The sequence below is a fragment of the Nicotiana attenuata genome, chromosome 1, assembly GCF_001879085.1.
Source record: "Nicotiana attenuata strain UT chromosome 1, NIATTr2, whole genome shotgun sequence".
Lineage (NCBI taxonomy): Eukaryota > Viridiplantae > Streptophyta > Magnoliopsida > Solanales > Solanaceae > Nicotiana > Nicotiana attenuata.
In genome coordinates this window covers 16,359,582-16,381,606 of record NC_031989.1, presented here as the reverse complement: position 1 = coordinate 16,381,606, position 22,025 = coordinate 16,359,582, and the positions used below count along the sequence as shown (strand labels likewise).

The following is a 22,025-nucleotide window of genomic DNA, read 5'->3' as shown; positions in this document are numbered from 1 at the left end:
AATATTATTTTTTTACATGGTAAAAGATTATAGTAGTACGCTACGAATTCTCATTTCTCAATATTTAAACTTCGGTAAGTTGCATTACTAATATAATCTATAAAGTTTGAATAACTCAGTAAATGTCATTGTAGAAAATTTTAAAATTTTAAGTGATTACGTGCCTACTTTTTCACTTGTACTATACCTTACATTAATGAATATTTTCCGTTTACCAAAACAAAAAAACCATTGAAGTTAGGCCGGAAAAAGACAAAAAGGGGAAAAAATAAAATTGTGAAAGTTGATGGAGGAATGTAGAAGTGAAGATAAAGAGGCGAATAGGAGCGAAAAGCAATTGGGCATAGAAAATGAAGCTATTCGAATTGCCTCAGCAATTGTGGCTGCAACAACCATACGCCGGCAAGTCCCGCCATTCTCAGCTTCCTCGTCCTACTCATCTTCCATATTCAATTCCCTCTCTCAGGCTCAAAATTCGCACCTTCGCACTTTCCGACCCTGGTGCTTCCGGTGAGCTATACAGTTTTCGTTCCTTCTCTCTTCTTTCCGTTATAGTCGCATACCAAGTGCTTGATATTGGTTCCCTCAAAGCAGATTCGAAAATCTTATATACTTATCAGTGTTATAGTACATTATGCGTTACTCAGTTGTAGTAATGGGTGCAAAGTAAGTAACTGTTTAAAATTGTCTTACTTATATATAGAGTTCGTCTAGTTCAAAGCAGTGCATGGATGAGCTCATCCACATCCAATTCACCACTAGTTCTTTCCCAATGTTGATTTCACGCTCCAATTTGGGGAAAGAAAATGTTACGTAACCTGTCTTTTGGGCTTTTTCAGATTCCACAATCCAGGCCACTCAATCTGATCTTTCGTTAACCTTGAAGGTAGGATTGGGCATAAAAACCAAACTTTGAATGATATTAGTTACTTATTTGTTTTTAATTTTTTTAAATTACTCAGTTGTAGTTCTTCTCTTGTGTTCAGAGGAAAGCAGCAGAAATATCTCCTGGCATGAAAGGAACTTGTATCTTCCTTGTTGGTGGGCATTACTTTTCTACCTCCATTTTAGCATTCTCTTTGTTTCTTGTCTCATTTTATCTAGTTTGTGTCTCAATCCCAAATTGGTTGGCGTCAGATATATAAATCCCTCGTAGTTATCATAGTTGGAATATCTTTAGCTAGCTCGTCATCCTACTGCAACCCTCCTCCTTTATTCAGGCTTCAGACTGGTTATGCGTTGCAAAAGTCACTGATGCAGATTTATCTTATCCAATTTGTGTTGCTTTGAACTGACAGGCTTAAACAGCTCCATCAAATCCAACTCGGGAAAACTTCTTGCAGATGCACTGCGCTATTATTATTTTGATAGGTTATACATTTAAGTTGTTTGCGGGAACTAGTGCTACAATAATAACCATGTCTAGTAACTAAAGTTGTTGCCTTAATTGTTGCAGTGACAGTGTCGTTGAAGAAGCTTTGGGAGGAAAGGATGCTGTCAGGTCATTTGTGAAGACAGACTTGAAGGGCTTTCGAGACTCAGAAGTGACTTTCTAATGTCCATATGCAGTGTTTTCCTGTCTTTTACTGCTTTTCTGTGTTGAGATTTATGACCAAAACTACACTTTGCAATGCAGACGGAGGTACTGAAGCAGTTATCGTCCATGGGTCGCCTTGTTGTTGGTGCTGGGAATGGTGCGGTTCAGCGTGCAGCTAATCTGTAGGACAGCTGCTAATTGTATTTTTTCTCCCCTGTCAAACAGGAAGAGGAAAAAAGAATAGTCACTTGTTCTTGATCATACTTGATGTTTGTAGGGCGCTTATGAGACACGGCATATCAATATGGATTGACGTCCCCTTGGATATGGTAGCCAAGGAAATTGTGGAGGAGAGTTTTCAACCTCCTGCTGCTGAAACAATAAAAGGATCATATCCCGAGGTCTATTTCTGATGACTTCCACCCAAAAAAGCTAGACAAACCCGAGATATTTTTCTTATATTCCTTCTTAATCTTCCTTCTGTTAACCTAATGGTGCCTCTTGTTTGTGGATTTCTTCAGCTGTTGGGCTATGCTGATTTTTAGCCTACCATGGTAACAGGTGTTGACTCAATTAACTGCTATGTATGAAGAAAGCCGTAAGGGATATGCTACAGCTGATACAACTATTGCACTCCAGAGTAATTTGCTATTTGCTTCATAGTCAGTAGCACTAACGTCTCTTTTGCTGTATTTTTAACAGCTTATTTTACATTTGCAGAGGTTGCTTCTCAGTTAGGCTATGATACACTAGATGCAGTAACCGCAGAGGATATGGTTTTGGAGGTAAACTAAAAATTCCCCATGAAGTGGGAGGATTTTTTTTTATATTTTTCGCTAATTGACCGTGTAAGCTTAAATAGACTTTTTATTTTTTATGGTGATTTTAGACTCTGAAGGAGATAGAGAGATTGATGAGAGTAAAGAAGTTGATGGAAGAAGCTGCCAGGCCATTTTAGTTTCGATCACAACCAATGTCGACTATCTAGGTTAGTTCTTATCAGCATTTTTCCCAGGGGTGTTTGATGATTTCTTTTAATCTCATCCTGCTAATTAACTAGACTTTGGATTTATATGCTGTTATCATTTAGAAAACCTGAGATTATTGGTGATGTGTCATACCTCTTGCTAGGCTTGCTCTTCTAGATGAAGGCAGCCTAAGGCAACCAAACTATCAAGTCACTCGGTCCTTTCATTCATCATATATTTTCTGCTTCTACCGGTGTCGGTGATAATACATAGCTGCATCTAACCTTGTGGTATATGGAATCTTTATGTGGAAAAAGAAGTAGATCACATAAAATAGTACATAACAGAGAGTGACATGCTGAATCCTGAAGTTACATTTGTGGATTTGACTAAGATGATGTGGGGAGTTCGAGGGGGAAGACTAAGAAGAAGATAAAGGAGGGTGTAGGGAGGAAAAACGGAAGCACTTAAGAGGTTTTGACAGCAAGGACATGTTTTGACTAAGCTGCCCAAGAGGGATGTCTCTTTTCAAGGGAAAACAGAGAAAAATCAGTGTTACTTCCTACTAATTGCAATTAGTCATTTAGAAGTTCAAGTTAAAAAATGCCGATGAACTTACGAATGACTAGAAAACAGTATATTGTTGACCAAAATAATCATATTGAACAAGTCTTAGATGCACAACTGTGACTTATAACAAAAAAGTCTTAAACATACAATTGAATGCGACGATTCTATTATTAGAACAGCTAATGAAAGATTTTGAAATTATTCGAATTATTATGTGCAGAATCAACCTTTATTGTTTGGATCCTTATGTGCTGTGCTGAAGTTGGAGAAAGTTGGCAACACTTGAAGCTCTTGCAGTTGAATGACTTGTAGTATTGTGAGAGTAATTCTTAAGCGGCATGTATATTGTGAGTATTGTAAATGTTGTACTTTTCTGCACATTTGTATCTTACTGTGGTCGGATGAAACTCTCTTCTAAGTGCCAATCTGCAAAATAAGTTTCAACTTCCTAATAATTAAAAGTTAAACATCTACCAACCGAGTAACTCCCACCTCCAAATTTTTGCTTCCATTTATATGCAGTTAGCGTTAGAGCCTTGTTCTATATAGTGACCATACAGCTATCTTTTGTTGTTTCACTTTTTCCTTTTTGTCATTTTTTCAATAATAGAAAGGGTGTGACACAGCTTGTAAATTTTTCAGCTATACATACTATTGGCCTTCAGATGGTGTGTTTTAAGCAAGAAGTTGGCTAAATTCGTTTGAAAAATTTCAATATTTAGCTTTGCGTAATGTTATTTGGCCTTTTTTGGTTATTCTTAATCAGAAGCACCCAACTCACACTTACCGATTGCCTTGCCTCTAATGGTAACATGCTCAGATTTGAATTGGGCAGCGCATAATGAAATGTTCGATAAAGGTATCAAAAAAATAAATCAAAAAACCTCTAGATCTCATTAGCAAATGACACCAGAAAAATCATCCTCAGGTTTTGGAGGGGTAGCTGAAGACATAGCATTTTCACATATGCGTTTCGGATCATTCAGATTATTTACAATTAAATTCTCAAAATCTGACCTCTTCTGTAGTTGAGTTTCCCCCAATTATATATATCAGAACAATAATTCTTTTGGGACGTTGAATCCAGGGTGAAGTGGTTATAAAGGGGAGGGATGGAAATATTGCAAAGCTAATAACATCAATGTAGTGCTTAATTAGAACAAATAAATTAAGACACAGCTGTGTGCCTGGGTAGATATATACTAAGTATGAGTAGTAGTTTTTTGTTTTAATTAGGCATGTTGTTGAAGCTCGAGAGCCTTAGGTCCTGTACAATGTTGAATGGAGCAGTCAAATCAATGGTGAAAGATGCCAAGTCTGTTTGTTCAAACATATAACTTCATGTTAGATTAGCTTTGAACTGGTTGGTGAAGCGATCCTAATCCATTTCAGGAAAGGCTCGTCCAAATTCGACCTACAAGGTTGCCTCTCTTTCTCTTTGTGATTATATATGTTTTCTTTTGGGTGAGAGTATAAGTGATGTTTGGTTGTCGAAATAAAAGAAGATTGAAGGCCATATATCCTAGTACGTTCCATATAAGGGAAAAGTGTCGGATCGGACTAGCTATGGAGGATGACGCAGTTGCTGAAAATTTCATGCAGAGGCCACACAGCCATGTGCTGACTGCTGATGCCAATCCTATTGAATTCTTTCTTACTTTCCTATGTTCACTCTAAGTGAATTTTATTCAATATTTGAAAATACTCTTTTTCTATATATTGACATGAGAATAAGAATTGTATCTTATAGTAATACTTTGAATATTCAAATTTTAATTTAAAATGTGGAGTTTGAGTTGATCACTATTTATATACATTGGGGAGTGAGCACGATACACATAAGTTATGTCACATTCAGACGTCTTGTTAAGAGGTACCTGGGCTACTTTAATTTGGTAGTCTATCTTCTTATGAATAAATGAAGTGTAGGTGTTAGCTTGGGCAGTTGCGAGGGAGAGGGAATATAGAGCTGTTTTGGAAACTCCGACAGGAATTACATTGGGGTGATGATGATAATGATAGGCTCATACTTCCCACTCTCCTCTATTCAGTACAGTACAATATTATTAATTACTCCTGAATCGCAGCTCTAGTTTAGTTCCCTCCTCTCCAAGTCTCCATCATATAATTGTTTCTTTTTTTTAACTTATATTTATGTGACACGTGTCTCCTAATTGTCATCTACTGTAACAAACAAACTGCAGCATTGCTGCCCTGGGGTGCGTTTGTACGACACTGCAGCCAAGCAAGTGGGTGATTCCTCAGTCCCTCTCCCCTTCCTGTCCTTTTGGTACATTTCATATCTTTTTTGTTCCTTTTATAATGAACCACCGAGATGTTAATTAATTAGTACTTCACATCCAGGGGCGGATTTAGGGGCGGAAAGGTTTCACCCGAACCTTCTTTGTCGAAAAACTACGCTGTATATATAAGGCGAAATTTATTTTTTTATTTCTATATATTATGTCTTGAATCCCTTTGACATAGCCCAAAAGCATATATTGGTTATCAGGGGTTTCAAAACCTTTGTGAGGTCATTGGTTCAATTCCCACTAACTACGATTTCATTTAATATTTTAACTTTTTTCTTTTTGGACCTCCTTAAAGGAAATTTTGCCTCGCCACTGTCCATATCACATCTCTTTACTATAATTCTAATTATTTCTAGCTTTTCTTTTTAAAATTTTCCCCTTATAAGTGTGCCTCATCGTATCAGTCTTTCAATCGTTACATCAAAGAAAAAACAAAACATAAAATGTTTTAATCTACTTGGCTTCCCGTCAAAGTGTAGTTTCTGAAATAGTCATTCAGGAGTAGTACTAGTTGACATAACTTAGGCGTGTATCACCATACCTCTGGAATAAGAGTAGGACTCCATTTTAGGATTGTTTACTAGTGTAGCCATATTGGGTAGGGTGTCATTTTAGTGATTTATTTGAATTCAAAGTTGAATGTGATTAGACTTCCCTTTAATTTTGTGTGTCAGAATTATAATATACTACAAGGAATTGTTGAATGCAGATACACATATCCTCACATTCATCTTGTCAATCACTCTTTTCCTTAAAGATATGAAAGTTGTTAAGCCCCATCCACCCAACCCCCCTAAAAAAAAAAAATAATATAAAAAACTTTCACGTACTTCTCCTACCTCGTATCCTTTAAACCGAACCAGTGTGTACCTAATCCTCTTAAAGAGTGTTACTCCTAGTGAGGATATATAACTTTAACAGAATCAGGACTGCAACTATATGTAAAGGATAAAAAAACCTAAATGATGAGGAATATGCAACGTTGAACAACACTAGTTACGAATGTTAATTAGGTCAAATTTAGCATGATAAAAGTCCTAACTAGTTAAATGCGCATGGCCGGATACTATGCCGCGCCGCAAACAATGTCCTTAATTTCAACATCAATCCAGTATATTCTCACAAGTTCTGAGGAGGATAGTGTGTTCGCAAACATTATTCCTATATCTTGGTGGAACAGAGAGGTGGTTTCCGAAAGAATATGTACTTAATGTCATACTCTGTAAAATGTGCCTCATGTAATGCCAAGAAAGGGTAGAATGTTTATAAACTTATAATGTAAATTAAGAGCTTTCACAATATTAGAGTACTTAAAAACCAAATAAATGAAATTAACTGTTTTATAATAAATGTGGTTTGAGAACCTGTAAAGTGATAAATCTATTTGTAGGTCGTAAGTGTTATTTACAAACCAAAAAGATTTGGTATTAGTATGAGTTATCATTAGTGATTACATGCATGCAATTTGATGATGACAGAATTAGTAAAAAGTGTTGAAGTGCCCCCCTAGTGTACACTAATTGAAAAAGTGGGGTAGAGATAGATAAATAGATAAAAACAAATTAAACAGAGGCAGAAACACTCTCTCTTTCTCTCTGCTCTGCCAAATTCTATCACCATTTGCAACAATTCCCTGCTCTCACTACTTACTGCTTCTCCTCCTTCCACTTTTTCTGATCACTACTCTCTCTATATATAATTCTCCACTCTCATCATTTTCACATACATTTCTCTCTTTTCTTATATCTCCAGCTACAGCAACAATGGCCGACCCCAACCTAGTTTACGACTTCTGGAACCAACAGCAGTACTCTAATTCCACTGAAATGGTCATGATGTCTGATATCAATGTTCCTTCTAATCTGAATCAGCAGCAGCAACCCATTCCTCTCCCAAAGCCTAATAAGCCAAAGGTTCAACCTTCTAGAATGTTCTCTTGCCTCTACTGTTCTCGCAAGTTTTGCACTTCTCAAGCTTTGGGTGGTCACCAAAATGCTCACAAGCGTGAAAGAGCCGCTTCTCGTCGTACTATGTTCCCGGTCACCGGCACCGACTCCGACGACCGTAATATGGTACATTTCCATTTTCTTCAAAACAACAACAACAACAACGAGAAGCAGCTGGAGCCTAGTTTGAATAATTATCCTCTGATGACTGGCCAGATGCTGCCTGAACAAAACAGCATCGACATTAATGGTAACATTAATCATACTAATACTACTTATAGTTATAACCCCTACGCTAATTACTGTAGGGGCCAGCTCCAAACACCAGCTTCAAACAATATCAATGTCTTTAACCCTTTCTCCTCCTCTGACGTTTATCATCCTCCTCCGGTACCGTCTCTTGGACTCGGCGGTCATCATGTCTATTTTACTGGTGGTGATGCTACTCTCTCGACGGCACAGGATTTGTCTTCTATGGATAATCACCAGCTCAATCTTGACCTTACCCTTCGTTTGTAGGAGAAATTGGGTCCTGCTAGATCTCTGTTTTAATTCCTTTTTCTAGTCTTAGTAAGAGAAAAAAGAAATTCACTGTTATTGGAGTTTTAGTCTTTAGAATATTAGCGAGCTACTGAAGCATTAATTAGTTTGCAAAAAATATTATTCAGGGTATTGAGTTTGTTTTTTTTTTTTTTCTTTTTTTTTAAAGAGTAGAACGAGCAACTCAAGCAGTTACACTCATGGCCGGCGTCAGATCTAGATCATTCACTAGCTAGATATAGGTACTAAACTAGTCTTAATTCCCTGTAGTTAAAAAGTTTTACAGATGAATATCATGAATTCTGTTGAGCTTCTTAATTTTCATTTTACGTTTGTATTTATGGTAATTAAACCAATGCAAATTCTGTGAATTCAGCTAAAGTTTCGTCTCCTCTTTTTGTTGAAAGCTCCAAATGAACTGCTTATCCAATATGTACAACAAGTGGTATATGTGTACTATGTTTTGGGAGAGAGGCCAGGGTTGGTTAGGGGGAGAGGGTTAAGAAAACTGTAAAGCTGACAAATGATGGTGGCTCCCACTTATTAAAATTTTAAATTCAGTTAATCGATTAGTAATTTTAGTTTGGGTGTGAATAGAGTATATATGAAGAAAACTGATTGTTATGGATAATATATCATAATTTTGAGTAGGAATAGTATGGGCAGTAGTAGTAGTTATTTTAGGTTGCATGCATGCATAGTTGAAAAGATATATATATACTCTTTGATGTTCAAGCAATGTGTAATTAATGTGAATGTGATATTGTATGTATTTATTAACTACTTATGTTATTCAATTATGGAGCAGAGAAATGAGTAAAAGAAGTAACAGGTAGTTTTGTCTTTATTTATTGATTAAGTACTAGTTAGTATAATTAATTTTTACGTGTGTTTTCTGCAGTGGATAACATAATACAGTGAGATAGTCCCATTTATTCTGCTGTCGTGTAGCCCCAACAAAGTGAGCATTCTGTTGAGCTTCAAAACCAACACCTTTTTATTACTTTACTACAAAATAAAAACCATTCCTAATTTGTTCATTCTTCTGATTCCCATTATTACTTAATGTACACACTACTTGTTCTAAAATAGTACTACCTTATACTCTGCAACACAACATTAACTACCGTTACCTACAGAATAGGGAAATCAATTACTATTACTTAGTTAAAAAACATCCTATATATACTCCTTCATTCTTAATGGCACATGTAATATTAGCATTACACTTGCTACGATAGCTTTTGACTGATTTCTCTTACTATACTTAGGACAATCGATGGAGGGACCACCACCACCTAAACGTCTTTTGCCTAATCAAATTTGGTCCTTTTTTTTTTACTTTGTATTTCCATATTTTCTTGAGAGCAAACTTGCAAGAAAATCTCTGATTTTGTTTTTGATAACCCTGTCCTTGAGCTCACAAACCAAGGCTCTCCGTGCTTTTGGCTATTACTAAAGAGATAAGAACTAAAACTCAATTAACTCAATTCCTATGTACGTTTAGCTTTCACTTTCTCACACGTCAACAAGAAGCTCAACTCAAACATTAAAGGGAAGGGGATAAACCTAAAGATTTAGGGTACGTAATTGATGAGGATATGATTAAGGCCCCACCTAACATATCAACATTTCCTTCGACCCAAACTTTTGACGATGAGTGAGTTTTCCCATGCCACATTATGTAAAGGTTGATCAACTCGCAGCAAAATGCTAAGAGATTTATAGCCCCAAGCTTGACCAAACTAATTACTACTCAAAAGTATTTTTCAAAATTAATTAGTCAAACACAAAATGCTTCTCACCAAAATTACTTTTTTTGAAAAGTACATTTGGAAAACACACTTCTCAAAATAAGCAGATTTTAGAAGCCTGACCCACAGGCTATTGGAGTTCCTTCTTTTAAGCTTGTTAACCCAAAATACCCCAGAAAAAAAGAACCTGTAATCAAATCATTGCTTGCTTACTTCTGATACAAACACAGAAAAGAAGGTAGCACCTTTTTTATTTTTGTTTTTCCTTTCAAAGACGAAAGGTGGCATATTTTATCAAAAGGAAAAGAAAAGAAAAGGCCCCATTTGGCTATGAGTTTTGCCAAAATAAATTTGGAATTTATTTTCAAAACTCATATTTGGCCATAAATTTTGCCTACATTTTTGCCAAATCTCAAATCCCAAATCCCAAAACTTGGGAATTATATACTCCCTCCGGTCCAAAATAAGTGATTTTTTTGGTCTTTTTTTGTGGTCCAAAATAAGTGATTTTTCCAGATTTCAAGAATGAATTAATTATTTTTTTCCTACATTGTCCTTGAAGTAAATGGTGTTGGAATATGTGTTAGGAGTATTTATGTGAGATAGTAAAGGTTAATATGATCAATTCCATTGCTAATTAATGCTAAAAGGCATTCAAAAATCACTTATTTTGGACCAGAGGGAGTACATGTTTTTCCAAAATAAAGTTGGAAAATATGTTTTGAAAACATTTGTCCAAACACATTTTCATCTTCAAACCAAACTTCACCCAAATCAGATTTTTCAAAATAAATTTGGGATCTATGGCCAAACGCTAGCTTAGATACGTGAAGAATAACTATAGATCAAAGGTCGGAACTTCAGATTCAAAACCATGGCTAGCCTGGTAAACGGTTCGGGCCAATATGTTCCTATATGGATCATTCTCTCTTTTCTCCTTCAGGAAATTAATGCATCTCTCAACCTCAGACTTCACTTCCAAGTATAATTCATGTGCTTTTTCCCTGCTTTTTAATTCCTCCTTCCTCCCTGCAACACCAAGTAAAATGCCATCAAACATCACCTCCAGGCTTTTCCAGCATGGAAGATTAATACTGTGATGTACTTTAGGAATTACCTTCTGTTTCAATTGGCTTGCCGAAGTAGAAGTAAAAACGACCGGGAAGCTTTGGAAGAATGATTGGAAGATGTACATCTTGGTTTGCAACCTCTCCTTCAATGTCATTTCTGTATTCACATACAAGACAACATCCCCAGGTGAAATTTAACCGTCACTCAATCACGTGGTTCGCAAAGTGGCTTTTAGCTCAACTACCTTCTAATTAGCCAATCTTTCTTCAAGGTTAATGTTTTAGGCTAAGGTGCAATATTTTCAATCATAAACTTAATCAGTCAAATAGGTGATACTCATAAATGCTAAGGAGATGTTATCGCATTACAAATTGTACGTTTTAACTGGTCTAAAAGCTTGAGCATGTTAAGTCATTAAAAGTAATGGACATTTCAAGTCTTCTAGCAAGATGACATAGACCACCATGGATTTCCACCTTGCATGCAGCAAATAAGTTTCCAAGTATTAAAGTAAGGTCCATTGACTATCACAACATAGAGACTAAGGGTATGTTTAGTATGAGAATTCATTTTTCATAAAAATGTTTTCTGCGAACTTTGAACTTCATATTACTTGTTTCAACTAACACTTGGACATTATTATTGATCTTTACTACTCAAATTTCATCAAACCATTTTCCTACGTGCTAACATTATTATTAAATCTTTAATATACATTCTTTTCGTAAAAGATTTTCCACTCGCCAACCAACAACCAAACAACGGAACAAACCAGGAACACCTTTTCCATGAAAAATGACTTCAATCATATCAAACACACTCTAAGTTGGATAAAATAAGGAAAGAACAAACTTGATACCTTAGCTTCTCCGCCTCATCAGTTAACTCCTCTATCCCAGCCTTGAAATAGGGTATCTTCATCAGGTCATTGTAATCAAGGAGCATCTGTTGAAAGGATGGTGAGTGCACAAGAGGATGAATTCTGTGATACAAAAGTTGCTAAATTTCCTCCAATAAGGAAAGCTCTCAATGTTACTCGCAGCAGATCAAAAGTTTAGAATAACAGCCCGCCATAGAAAAGCATATTCATTTTATTCCTTCCTCAACAAAGAGCTTTGGGGTAGTCAGATCTGTCGACGTAGTTGAACCAAGTTTTCCAACTTTATCTTTCAACATAAAAGCAAAAGAACATTTTCTCTATGCTAAAACTGAGGGAGAGACCTCAATTAGTAGATGAAAGTCTTTTTATATTGAGCAAAAAATAATGACCAGCCAAATAATGACTAAATTTTCTGCTTACAAGAGCTGCTTTCTTACAATCTACTTATGGTAGTTACTAGACAAGTTTTGATACATCCATTTGTAAATTCTGTTTCTTTTCCCTTTCAAAATGAGAATTGTGTAACATCAGCACCAGAAAAAACCTAAGGATTCAGTTTGATTAATAAAACACAGTTACGGCACTGAAGCCACAAGCTGTTTTGTGCCGGCACACCTTATCCATTTGCCTTTCAACAATGATTTCCATCTTGTTGTCATAAGTATTCAACATTGCTTTAAGCATTTCTTTTTATATTTATATTTCTAAATGTACTTGTGCATCCCAAACAAAACAAGCTCAACTTTTGTAGTGAAACACATGGACCAGAACAGATGCGCATGTTCTGATTTGAATTATTCAAAGAATGTAAACTCATGAGACTACCTGGCCAACATCATCTTCTCCCACCGTACCAAAAGGTACAATTTTCGCTCCAAATCTAGCTGCCATCCTGACAAATTCAGACTGTTCTGGCCAGAATAATTTGTACTCCTCTCCCTGAAGTTAGAAGACCAAACTGTTAGAAGAACAGCAGGCTTTTATTTTCTGCTCATTGGCTATTTAAGTAATAACCTTATTCAACATTTAAAACTGCAAAGAATACTGCTATTATTCTAAGTCAATCTCTCAAGTAAGTATCTTCCAACAACTTACTTCAGTACTTAATTTTGGCCTTCTCATCAGATATACACTGTATCAAACTTTCCTTAGAACCACATATAACAACAGATAAGATTGCATCTTGAGAAATCAACAGGTTGTAACTTTCACTTTTGTTTCATCAATATGAAAACTGACCATCTAATTCTACATTTAGTGATGGGGTCCAGATATTACAAAGTTAAATTAGCTCATATATAGTTGTAATATCAAATGCTTACAGATGACAGATTCAGTTTCTAAACTGGAATAATCAATTTCCTATAATTATTGGTATCTTTAAAAACATGCATATATGCCAAAATAAGTAAGCAAGAAAGAGAGAGATGCGTATATATACAAGATAACTGCTCCTACCAGATGACATTAATAAGATTAATGTTGAGCCTAAGATACGGAATCAACTGATCTGCTGGATGGTGCAGTTGTTTTAAAGAAAGAAAAGGTTATTGATCAACTCATTAACAGTTTCACATGACTTTATGCTTCAAGTACAGCAGGGAAAAATCACACGAATTAATCACAAAGTTTTTAAGAGATGCAACCCTTAGATTCTTAAAATGAAATGTAAAAATATTTTGAGTAGCGCATTTCTTAGCAATATGTTTTAAGTAAATAATACCTTCCGGTGAAGAGCTTCCCGCATGCCCCCGGGATACAGCAAAACATGGGATTTTGATGATAAAAGTTTATAGAAGTTAGTTGCTGACACGGGAACTGCACCCATAAAACGGAAATCATCATACATCGATAACACAGGCATTCTCCCCTCTCCTAGTCTCTGAAACATCATAGGATGCGCTATGCCTCGCAGGACAATCTTTTTCTCATTCCACAAGCGGGACACCAGAGGAACTAGTTCAAGTCCAAGCATCATGTGATAACCTACGAGTAAGACCGGGCCTTCAGAAGGAATTCCAGTCAGACCCCGAACAATATTTCCATTCTCGAGAGTTGATATCATTACAGGGTTGAAGGCAACTTCCATCCATCTGTGTTTTGATCAGTCATACAAGTACTAACAATTAAATAAACTTACAGTTTTTGTGTTATTTATCAAATGAACTAAGTATACGTTGAATAGCAGATGCAGATGAGTTGATTCACTATGCCAATAAGAGTTCCTGACTAGCTTAACCCTGTTTAGGTAGTTCAAAGGTAGCATCTTATATAGAGAAGCAAGACCCGCCAATAATATTTTTTCAGCATGGAACCTCATTAAAATAGATATCGTATCTATGCACATAGAGCACAATATACAACTGTAAGAGACCAGGAAGCAAATAATTCGGCTCTACAGTCCCCTAAAGATGGTTAGTGTCTTCCAACATAGTACAGGACAACATACCTGTATGGTTGATACACACTGTCAAATTCAGAAGTGCTTGGCGGCACAAAATCTTTAACAAAGTCAAGGTGCCTTCCACGTCGATAAAAACTGGCACCCTTTATGACAGTTACCAAATCAAAGCCATCTTCCTGCACAAAAACTGCAACTCAACATGTACCCCCGCAAAGGTTTTTTTTTTTTTTTTTTTGGGGGGGGGGGGGGGGGGGCAAAAGATTTGGTATAAATGGTTTAAAAGTTGGGAATATATATTTTTGGGGACTTGAGGTAACCACCACATGCATGCAGCACTTAGAGCATACAAAGTAGGCTATTGCATGACTATATAGCCTATTATATAAACTGCCATTACAACAACTATATGAATCCTCGCTTACTATAAGCCTATTATATAAACTGCCATTGGTACTGATTATTTCAGTAGGAAGTAAGGCATGCAATATGCCACTGTGTGACATTATTATGGAATTATATTGATAGAGTAATTCTGTAGGAAGGCCACAGTCCACACTGAAGTTGTTACTTTTTATCTTCAAGCTTCGAAGATGAAAAAAACAAGTAGAAAAGTGCTATATCAGGATTGTAGCATTCCTGAAATCCTAAATTACAGCAGATAATAGAAAATGAGAGAAAAAGCTACAAACTTCAGCTGGTATACAAACTGCATGGATAATTCCAAGTTGGAACAGCGCAGGGAATATCCCAATAATCAATAACGTATAAATGAATGACCAGGACCTGTATTTTGCATAAGCAACTAGAAAGCACACTATTACCAGGAAATTGCAAGCACCAAAGACCAGAGGCGGACCTAAGTTGTAAAGAGAGGGTTCACCAACATCCGGAAAGTTCGGCAAAAATTACATGCAAACATATATATGTCTACTCAAAAATAATAATATATTAGTAGTGGCACTTTATATACAAAGCAAATTTTAGTTGAATGCAAAAGTGCACCCGTAACCTTCAAATCTTGGGTCCGCCTCTGCCAAAGATAGAGGCTATCATCTTGCCTTACTATGCATCTGATCCTTGAGATTCTGTCTCCTACTTCACTTATTCCTAAGCCTCTTCATTCACTAAGAGGCATGTTCTCTTTGCTCCATTTTATTAAGAGGCATTTTCTCTTTTATTTTCTTTTTTATAACTAAATAAACCTCAACAAGACTTCATGTACAAGATTTTTGGTAATTCTATCTATATTTGATGTATAGTCTAACCAAGAAGTTCTCTGCTTTGTTTTATTATTTGTTGACAAAGATTTCTCTAAAGTAAGTCCTTGAACTATTACCATTTGCATTAGCAGTTTTGGGTATGGTACAGAACAGAAGTCATTTATGGAGGTTGGAAAAAGGAATTGGGTCTGAAAGGGTTTGGAAAAGAAGAACAGCCTACCAGGAGAAGGGCATGACCACTGTTATTAAATCTCCGGATTTCACAGTTTGGAAGCATGTGACAAAGCCTCTCACCTTCCTCTGGGCTGGGTATCAAGTGATCCTTTCCACTGCATAGCAATAGAACACTTAGTCATGCGTAGTGACAGCCACGAAAGCTAACCTGAATTAGATATTGCTCGAAATGTCTAGAAAGAGAAGAGAATGCAACAATTCTAGTGTACACTAATAAACTTCATGTAAAGATGGCAAGAGAGAGAGAAAATCAACTATTTCCCAGGAGGGAGGAGGGGTTAAAAAATCTCTCTTTCATCAAATTTTACCAGTGACACGCTGGAACTCTGAAGAATTACCTAGAAAGTACCAGAGTCTGAGCTTTGACAGCATGGAGGCGAGAATTGACAAAAGCTGCGGCTGATTTGAGCATCTTCAGCCGCCAGATAAGTGTTTCTGCAGGTAAAACATCAGCCAGCACCTGCGACCTTTTTCATCATTTTCTTGCTCAAACTGACTACATGAAAAAACTGAAACTGAATATATCAACTAATAATGGACCTCTAAATTAAAAATTTTGAAACTATTGAAGTATCAAAGCTAGAGCGGAAAAAGAAGATTTCAACAGGAATAAACTTGGTGACTGAAAGGAAATCATATCAATGCTAAGGAGATGACACAAAGAATAAATTGATGAAAGGTCCAAAAAAAAATTTAAAAAAAATAAAAATCAAGGGGTGAAAACTTTAAGAGTTAGAGGGATGACTTTTGTATTTAACCTACTGAGTTAAGACTGTTGAACCTTACAGATAAGTAGGATGAAAATGCTGCATCACCGCGAAATAACTCAGCTACTGCTTGTTGCAGAGGACGCCCGTTACCAGGAATTGCCACTGCCACCCTTGTAGGAAGACCTAATCATTGTAATTGAGTTTCACACATCAGTTGTCAGTTCATCTAAAAGTTTACCACAAAGGAACTCAGTTAACCAATTTAAGCAAGAAAAACGGCAAGTATCACTGAAGTTATTTAGTCCTAATCAGCAACAGCAACATCAACAACTACGCCTCAATCCAAAGCAAGTCGGGTCGGCTATATGAATTCTCACTCTTCATGTCGCTCCATTTCGAGCCCATCATAGTCCAATATTAACTATTAAGGAGGGGGTTATAGTCCCAATCAACATTACAATTAAAGTACCAAATGTAAATTTATTCGTGCAAGCGCTAAAAGATTAGGTGATGATTTATTGACATCATAAATCAGATGAACATGAAATTACAAGCTTTATCAAGAGAAGTTCAAAAGGACAGGCTGTAATAATAAGGTGAGGTGTTTTACCAAATCTTTTGCTTCTTAAAGAATTATGCATACAGCAAGCAGATCTGAATGTTTGTTCAATATTGGGATTAAGTTCTTCAAGTCATTGGTTTATTCTGGCTCAGCAGTCGAGCCGTTCGAGTTGACTGGATTTGTGGTGCAAGTTAGAACAAACATGACCAGAATAAGTAGCTGCACACTTAGATGAAGCATGCGTTGCCTCAACTGATACGCACATATTTTGGAGAAACATACAATGTAAAGCGAGATGTGTGGTAATAGATCGGCAAGCAAACATCTTAATTTGTAACTGGAGAGCATGTTTAGCATGCTTTTTGCTCCTACAATCTAAAAAAGCAACTCATACAATTCTAGTCAGCAAGATTTCTAATCATAAAGATACAGGATAAATAATAGTCCTAAGCTAGTTCATTTATAAACCAAACCAAACAGTTCACATTTCATCTAGCACAGTAATCTAGGACATGCAGGAAAAGTAATTTTTTTTGGAAGATTTCCGGAAAAAAATGAGTTAGGAAATCTTCAAAAGAAGTTAATCTTTCCTGAAAAAATCATTCAGACAAACACTTTCTACAAAAACTCAAGAAAAACTCAGTTTCTGCTACTTCAAAACAAATGCCACATAAATATACAACTCAGAGTTGTTAAAAGTAATCATAATGCTAGTTCACCAAGTCAAATTTCCATCCAGTTGAACGATTATACTCCTAAATTAGAGGGTGAAGTTAACAATAACCTGTCGTCACACTTAGCGTTTTAACCATGCTTGTATGGAGTTGCTCGGGAATGACTTCTGACAGCACTATCAGATTTTGCAGCTGAGATTCACATAGACGCGTGGCTGAGACACATCTTTGCAATGAGAACTATGAAATGCTTCAGGCAATATTAAATCTTCTCAGATAAAATTACAAGCTTCTGAACCTGGGTTTGCCAAAATTAGTGCAAGATCAATATGAGGATTACGAGCAGCAACAGCAAGTGCTAGGCATCCCCCAAAAGATTCTCCAAGAAGATAGATGGGCCGTCTTGGTGCATGGTGATGCTCTGACCTAACAGTTGCTTCAACCAGGAGCACCAGGTCTGGAGGACAATTAAGTGGAAGCATATCCCGCTGTTACTTCCATTTCAAATGATAAAACCAGCACACAAAGTCACCAGTTTAAAAGGGAAAACATGCTTAAGATGGAACACGACAGATTTGTCTAGTCACATTGTTCAAATTGTAAAGTGAACACGAGTTAAATTACACATTACAAAGAAATGCAAAAAGCACAAGATATCACGGCATAGACATTAGGGATCTGTGCTTACTAAGCCTTTGTTTGAAGGACCGGTCTTAAAGTGAAGTGCAATTAATGTTTAAAGAATAACTGAAAGACTTTTATGCACCGCTTGCTCCCACTTATTAGGTGATTCATAATTATCTCATTCAGCTGAACCTAAAGGGGCGGTTTTTGCAAAATTACATAAGATCTGTATCTGTTATGCAACACTAAGAGAGTTCGACTTCAGTATACGATAATTGTAGTCCTCAGATCATAACTTCTAAAGTTTCATATGGAATCATACAATGAATCAAAATTTAGGGGCAGCGGCACTTACTACCATTTCCCCTCTTTAAATATTCTTATTCAGCTGTTTGGTTTCCATCTATTAAAATTCTAACAAGCAATTTTGCCTAAGAACACAACAGGGAGATGAGGAAGGAGAGACCTGTGAACAATGTTCGATCTGTAACTGGAACATGGAGACACCACATATTGAAGATCCTTCATGTATGGATAGCACCACCCAAAAAGAAAAGAAAAGAAGAAGAAGATGATGATGACTTAACAGGATATTGAAATCTAGTACAACACAAACATCTTAATAAATAGTAATACTGAAAATCAAACATTTTAAATTCCAGCATTGTGCCGGAAAGATCAACTAACAAACTCACCTTCCAAGTCGCTTATGATGCTTTATAAGGCCAAGTCCAACACCATCAATCCCTGCAATGTTCCGAGTAAATAGAATTGCTTAATTAACTTATAGATTTAGCTATTTAGATCAATGTATGAACAGTTCACAGACGCTGATACAGAGAAGATATTTGTCTAGTGTGTGCCATCAGCCATATATCAATATTTGCACTATGGTTTTGTTCACAACGAAATAATTGCACCACTTAACAATGCAAATATGCAATCACTTATAAATTTTGCCATTGCAGTTATTTGAGAGGATGTTAGTGTTTTTATACAAGAGGATCAATAAGCTAGAGCTAATTACTATGTCCAGCAACATTTATATTTGTTGAGATGCTTTGGTAAAACCAAACATAGTTAAGATAACAAAATAAGTTGATTCAAAAATTTATCACATAGTGTGTGATGGAAATACTTAGTATTCTATTAACAATGGAGTATTGTTTTATACATTTTTCACAAGCTTCTAAGATTTAAATCTATTAACCATTCAACTTTAAGTTCAGATGCGATATTTTCTTATTCAACTTATATCTAATTTTTTATTTTACTATTTTCTTTCATTACTACTTTTATACAAAGAAGTTATACTAATATCTTAAACTTTGTACTTAGTTAAATAGAGTAAAATAAAACGGGACGGAGGGAGTATAAACAGCACATAGTTAATGCTCTTTATTTTTCTTGTTCGAACATTTTTTCATAAAGTTCGTCTTTTATATGCTATCTGGTTCAGACACCGAAGAACTTAAAAGAACAGAAAAAGTTAAAAGTAGATATATCTGCATCCTTTGCTCGTAGCAGCTACGTTATCAGTGATTACTACGTGTTTGATGATGACAGGGAAAACGTGGACAGTTAGATAGGTAGAAGACCCAATCGATACTTTCTACTCTAAAAGTAGCAGTTCACTATAATACTGGCATGTCCTAATCCAGATCGTCTTTCCTTCTCTTTAATTTCTGGTCTATCGTCCGTTCAATTCTAGATATTTATTAGTAATAGAAGAAAAGAAAAAAAATTTATTCGGTGCGTCATTTTACTCACCTGGTAAGTAGAGCAAGAGAGGCGAGTCTTTGATTGGAGAACCGCAGTCCAAGGGCGAAAACCAGCGTGGTGGCCCACCCTCGGATCCGCATCCAATCATATCCTTGCTCCATTCCATGTAATCCTTTATAGTCAAAGTTTTTTCCTCTATCTCATGAGTAGTGGAGTTGTTCCTTAAGCTTCCGTTGTTGCTCAACGGAGCAGGAGGCGTTGGCGGTTGCTGGCCGGTGGAGGCGGCTGATCCCCCAGCAGTACTTGCTGATGCACGCACCCGAAAGTTGAATCTTGCGGAGGTGACACGGAGGCATGAGTTCGGATGGAGCAGCGGCGAGGCACCGGCCGCCGTGTAAGCGCCAGTGGGAATAGCCGCCATGGACAAAAATCAAAATGCCGATAAGCTTTTGCACTGTGTAAGAACAATTAGTTTTGAAATGGAAAGCTCGTTATATCTTTGCACCTTCTTTTTATATTGACTTTTAGTTATTCTATTGAATAAACAATCATAAAATATCAATAATGGACTCATGACGACCAATATATACATACATCATCTGGACCCCACAGCCTCACTTAATCACTTTTGGTGAAGTAAAAGACAGCCATTATTAGCTCATCCACACATGTTTAGTGGTAATGCAGTTGCTTGTATGGAATCTTTGCGTAAATAGCATGTTATATTCATCGTTTATTTTTTAGTAATTTTTATAAATTATACATTAATTATACATAATTATATATATATAATATATAAATTACGTATATATATTATATCTTTATTGGCTATTTTTAATTTATACGGTTAGATGGACGACTATTTAATTAATTATTATACTTAAATTTGGATGAATAGGCTGCTTTATATGAATTGTTGTGTCTAGTTGTTGTATACCACGTAATTTCTTCTGTTACCAACCTTAGTGGGCGTTTGGACATAAAAATTGTAAAATTTCTGGAAAAAGTAGTGGAAAAAAATTCAAGTGTTTTGAAAATTAGAGTTGTGTTTGTACATGAATATAATTTTGGGTTATTTTTGAATATCTGTGAGTGATCTAAGTGAAAATTTTGGAAAAAAATAGCTTTTTGGAGTTTTTCAAATTTTCGAAAAATTCTTAAATTCATACGAGTGAAAATTGAAAAATTATGGCCAAACACTGATTTCGAAAAAAAAATCGAAAAAAGTGGATTTTTTTTATGGCCAAACAAGCTCTTAAAGTGCGTATTGAAAAACGACTTTCTTGATTGTAACAACATAAATTTGCCTGTAAGAAAGCAAAATAGATTATACTTATCCAACATAAATTTTAAAATAGATTATAATGAAGCATATTCGGACAAATACAAATTTTACCCACTTGATAGCTGTTGAGAGTATAAGCTGATAGTGGCTATATGTGTAATAAGTAGCTAGTGTTAAATGTAATGGCTATTTGTGCAAAAACTAGTTAGTTAAAGATGTTAGTTAGAATACTGTATATATACGTGATTGGGTACAGTACCATCAATAGAAGAAACGAGAAGCAGTTATTTTCTCTCTAAGTTTTCTTCTGCTCATACTTCTTCTTCTTCAAGCTCTCTTCTCGTTGATAAACTTGACATGGTATCAGAGCCTACTGCTCAGATCTAGATCTCAAATCGTCGAAGTAGCTGCAGAATTCAAGCTCAATTGTCTCAATTACGCAGGCTCAAGGTCTACCTCTACAGTTGAAGCTTAGCAATGGCGGAAGTTGACAATGAAGCTCCTGAGAAGTTAAGTCATAATCATCCTCTATTTTTGAATTCAAATGATAATTCTGGTGCAATTCTGATCTCGCTACAATTGCGAGGTCCAGAAAATTACTCGGTGTGGAGCCGGGCAATGCGAATTGCTATTTTAGGGAGGAACAAATTAGGGTTCATCGATGGCACTGTAAGCGAGTAAAGTTTGGCCCTAATCTAGTGGATCTATGGGATAGATACAACGCCATAGTCCTGTCATGGATTATGAACTGTGTATCGCCCGAGTTGCTCAGTGGAATAGTTTACTCATCAAATGCAAGTGCTGTGTGGAATGACTTAAGAGAGAGATTTGATAAAGCTGATCTCTCCAGAATATTTCAAATCCACAAGAACATTGCAACAATCAGTCAAGGAACTAGCTTGATATCCTCATATTTCTCAAAATTGAGGCAGCTGTGTGCAGAATTTGATAGTTTAGCTCCAATTCCTGGGTGCGACCGTGAGAAATCACGTGAATTTGTTATGTTTATGGA

The 22,025-nt window shown here is 36.1% G+C and overlaps 3 protein-coding genes across 5 annotated transcripts; 2 read left to right on the top strand and 1 right to left on the bottom strand.

The window, feature by feature from the left end:
• Positions 289–4,858, top strand: LOC109207485 (probable inactive shikimate kinase like 1, chloroplastic). 2 transcript variants are annotated; one of them, XR_002065030.1, is made up of 12 exons: positions 289–510; positions 840–886; positions 987–1,041; positions 1,299–1,371; positions 1,457–1,544; positions 1,637–1,719; positions 1,815–1,938; positions 2,099–2,177; positions 2,258–2,322; positions 2,427–2,525; positions 3,296–3,422; positions 4,468–4,858. XR_002065030.1 is itself a non-coding variant. In XM_019370449.1 (11 exons), the coding sequence occupies exons 1-10, from the start codon at positions 351–353 to the stop codon at positions 2,493–2,495; spliced, it is 843 nt and encodes a 280-aa protein (XP_019225994.1). In that variant the 5' UTR covers positions 289–350; the 3' UTR covers positions 2,496–2,525; positions 3,296–3,553. The 2 variants fall into 2 exon arrangements, 1 of the variants encoding a protein (XP_019225994.1); XM_019370449.1 differs by lacking the exon at positions 4,468–4,858 and having other exon boundaries at positions 3,296–3,553.
• On the top strand, positions 7,151–7,852 carry LOC109233397 (zinc finger protein 6-like). The gene has a single exon (XM_019399258.1). It carries the CDS (start codon positions 7,151–7,153, stop codon positions 7,850–7,852), a length of 702 nt encoding a protein of 233 aa, XP_019254803.1.
• LOC109207353 (acyltransferase-like protein At3g26840, chloroplastic) lies at positions 10,452–20,234 on the bottom strand. 2 transcript variants are annotated; one of them, XM_019370284.1, is made up of 14 exons: positions 19,777–20,228; positions 18,702–18,753; positions 18,473–18,528; positions 17,681–17,839; positions 17,493–17,597; positions 16,223–16,329; positions 15,775–15,896; positions 15,423–15,531; positions 14,028–14,158; positions 13,302–13,671; positions 12,404–12,517; positions 11,558–11,643; positions 10,745–10,854; positions 10,452–10,656 (listed from the first exon to the last, which is right to left on the bottom strand). In XM_019370284.1, the coding sequence occupies exons 1-14, from the start codon at positions 20,147–20,149 to the stop codon at positions 10,466–10,468; spliced, it is 2,085 nt and encodes a 694-aa protein (XP_019225829.1). In that variant the 5' UTR covers positions 20,150–20,228; the 3' UTR covers positions 10,452–10,465. The 2 variants fall into 2 exon arrangements, with proteins under 2 accessions (XP_019225829.1, XP_019225895.1); XM_019370350.1 differs by lacking the exons at positions 10,452–10,656; positions 10,745–10,854; positions 11,558–11,643 and adding an exon at positions 11,650–11,828 and having other exon boundaries at positions 19,777–20,234.